This window comes from Corvus brachyrhynchos, unplaced genomic scaffold, assembly GCF_000691975.1.
Source record: "Corvus brachyrhynchos isolate BGI_N302 unplaced genomic scaffold, ASM69197v1 scaffold305, whole genome shotgun sequence".
NCBI lineage: Eukaryota > Metazoa > Chordata > Aves > Passeriformes > Corvidae > Corvus > Corvus brachyrhynchos.
Window position 1 is genome coordinate 577,629 of NW_008239284.1, and position 3,141 is coordinate 580,769.

A 3,141-nucleotide genomic window follows, 5' to 3' on the forward strand; every position below is an offset into this window, starting at 1 on the left:
GGCCTGCTCGGATGTGCAGCAGCAGCAAAACGTGAAAACAGAGGCTGGAAACAGCCCCAGGATGTTCCCGAGGCACCGGCCCTGGTGCTGTGGCACGTCCCCAGGACACTGGTGGCACGGGGTGCTGGGCACAGGCCACCTCCACGAGGCCACACACGTGTCCCACAGCGATGCTCTGCACAGGGCACCTCATGTGAAGCAACCCAAGCGCAGGGTCCAAGGTCTCCTCTCTGCTTGGACATCCCCGGGGCAGCTCCACAGTGAGCAACACCCTGGGAGAAGGCCCAGAGCCTCAAATTCTTCTCTGTTTGACGAGCAGATGAGAAGGAGGAGGTGACACTGGGACAGCCAGGCACGTGGTGGCCCCGTCACTGTTCCACAACCCCCAGCTTTCAGCCACCCCCCCGCAGAAGGAAAGAGGCAGCAAACACTCCCAGCAGAAACCAGCTGCAGTTTAATGGCTGCTTCTGGGGAAGGCTGTGGTGGGACCAGGGTCACAGCAGCATTTTTATATTTCAAGGTCAAGAGCCGAGGGACAGACAGGAATTGTTACTAATTAATGACAACGGAGAAATCCCCACACCCCAATGCATGGAGGCACCGTGGATCTGAGCTGGGCACAGCCCCAGCCCTGTGTCAGTGCTGTCCAGTGCCAGCAACACTTTCTGCTCCCTACCTGATTTTTGGACAAGGGACCCCACTGGGCTCCGCTGGCCAGGGCAGGTCCCTCCAGTCCTGGGGGTGTTGCAGACTCTCCCTCCCACAGGAGCAGGAATTAGGGGCTGGGGGGCTCCTGGCACTGCCCTGCCTGAGGCTGCAGCCCCAGACACGCTCCTGTGGGTGTCCAGAGCAGAAGCCCCAGACCTTTGGCATAACAGAGGTGCAAGGCACTGTCAGCACACGAAGAACAGCACATCCTGGTCGAGCACTCCCACGGGCAATTCCCCCACTGCTGGAAGCACTCCCCGTGTCCCTGTTGAGCCAGGGCCCTTTCTGAAGGCAAACAACTCTGCAAGAGAGGGGGAGCCACAGGTGCTCCCAGTTTGTCACCCAGTGCTCCCAGGCACGGGGATGCTGGGCGGACAGGCAGGAGGAGGGGATTCATTAAATGAGCCCCAGCTGGGAGCTGGGAGGATGCGAGGCTCCCGTGGGGCCGGGCAGGGGGAGGGCAGTGCTGGTCGGGCTGGTGAGGGGCTCTCAACAGGGGCGTGAGCAGCAGCGGGGAACAGCCCGGGAGCGCGGGCAGTGCCTCCGGGCCGGCCTATGCGCTCTGGAAGATGCGGATGCGCTGCGCGATGTCCCGGCGGCACAGGGGACACGAGTGCAGCCGCTCGCAGCAGCCCTGGCAGCAGCAGACGTGGCCACAGGGCAGGAAAATCGTCTGGGGCTGGGGAAGAGACAGAGAGGGGACACGGAGAGTGCTGCTGGCCCCGAACGCTGGTCCCAGCACGGGGGGAGCTGGGGATCAGCCGGGGGGGGGATCCCAGCGTGGGGGGCAGAGCCCCGCACCCCGATCTCCGTCCCCACTGGGTGTGCAGGGCCTGGGCTGTGCCGAGCAGGAGCGCGATGGGACACAGGGAAGGACACGGCGGGGCTGAACTGAGCAGCCCCCGGAGCGCTTCCCATGGCCGGTGGGTGGAGCGCAGCGCGGTCCTGCCCAAGCCCGCAGCGAGCCCTGTCTGTCCCTTCCCTGCCCTGCCCTTCCTTCCCTCCCTCGCTCCCTGCCGTGATGGCCGAGTCCGGCGGTGCCGGGAGCTCCGGGATGAGCACCCAGCACTGCCAGGGCCAGGCTTGGGGCACAGACCCGGGGGTGTGCTGGGTCCCGCCCTCCCTCCGCCGCCTGCTCCAGCCCCAGCCCCAGCCGGGTCTCACCTCCTGCTCCATGCACACAACGCACTCCGACTTCTTCTCGTCCCACGGCAGCGGAGGGGCCGTGGGGCCCGCGGGCTCCTCCGGGGGAGCGCTGGGCTCTGGGGCCGCAGGGACCGCGGTGTCCTCCTCCCTCCGCAGCTCTGCAACCACAGCCGGGTCTGAGCCCGCTGCCCATGGCCCGGCCCAACCCTGCCTGCCCTCCTCACACTGTACCCACAGAGTGTATCTGACCCCCAGGGCTCCCTGCCGCAGGCTCAGGCGCCTGCTGTGAGTGTAAGATGTGGCAGAAATTAACTGGGGGTACCTGGGATGGTCGCGGCCACAGCCAGGATCTCCTGAGCCCGTCTGAGGATGGCATGCTGCAGACCAGCCTCTGTCACACCGAGCTGTGGGGCAAGAGGAGGCTGTTGGCCCCAGAGGAGACAGGGGGCTGATGTCCCCAGGGGGACACTGAAGACTCCTGGGCATTGCTGGCAAGATGTGGCCATGCCAAGGAAAGCCCCTCTGCCAGACACCAGGAATTCCCCGGTGCCATTTCTACACAAAGAGCAGCTGGAGGATGTTGGAAGATGGAGCCAGGCTGCAGCTCACCCTGCAAGTCTCCGGGAGAGCCACTGCCCACGGGGACAGGCAGAGCAGCACAGGCACCTGTCCATCCCTGTGGGGAGGTGACACAGCAGAGCACCAGCCAGTCCTTTGTCCTGCCAGACCCGCCAGGCACAGCTGGGCTCGGGACAGGGACAATCCCTGCTGGTGTTGTCCCACACTGTGGCTCTGCTGTCTCGTACCTTTTCCAGGTCACTGGCACTCATGGTGCCGAGCATTTCCAAGGATATTCGGTGGTGAGCGAAGATTGGCACGTACTGGTCAGCAGAGAGCTCGAGCAGGAGGTTCACCAGCTGCTGCTCCAAACCCTTCTCCTGTGAAACACGGAATGAGCTCCCAGACTGTGCCCCTGAGGCCAGGGTGTGCTCATCCCTGCCCTGCCCTGCTCCAGGTGCTCTGCATCCCACACACACCAAAGCCTGGAAGCCCAACAGCTGGAGCAGCTCTGGCCCCATGTGTTTTATGAGCACGGCTCAAAATGTTGAGGTCTGGGAATCATGGAATATCCTGAGCTGGAAGGGCCCACCAGGACCATCCAGTCCAACCCCTGGCCCTGCACAGACCCCCCAACAGCCCCACCCTGGGCATCCCTGGCAGCGCTGTCCAAACGCTCCTGGAGCTCTGGCAGCCTCGGGGACGTGGCCATTCCCTCGGCACCGTGGG

At 64.5% G+C, this 3,141-nt stretch overlaps 1 protein-coding gene across 1 annotated transcript in view; it reads right to left on the reverse strand.

Moving 5' to 3' along the window:
- Window positions 1–431: 431 nt before the first annotated feature.
- The window catches only part of LOC103619774 (E3 ubiquitin-protein ligase LRSAM1), an 18,216-nt gene continuing 15,506 nt past the window's right edge, over window positions 432–3,141 (reverse strand). Inside the window, 4 exon segments of the mRNA XM_017740336.1 lie at window positions 432–1,387; window positions 1,873–2,012; window positions 2,177–2,258; window positions 2,661–2,792. Coding sequence (XP_017595825.1) covers window positions 1,262–1,387; window positions 1,873–2,012; window positions 2,177–2,258; window positions 2,661–2,792 — 480 coding nt within the window. The 3' untranslated portion in view covers window positions 432–1,261.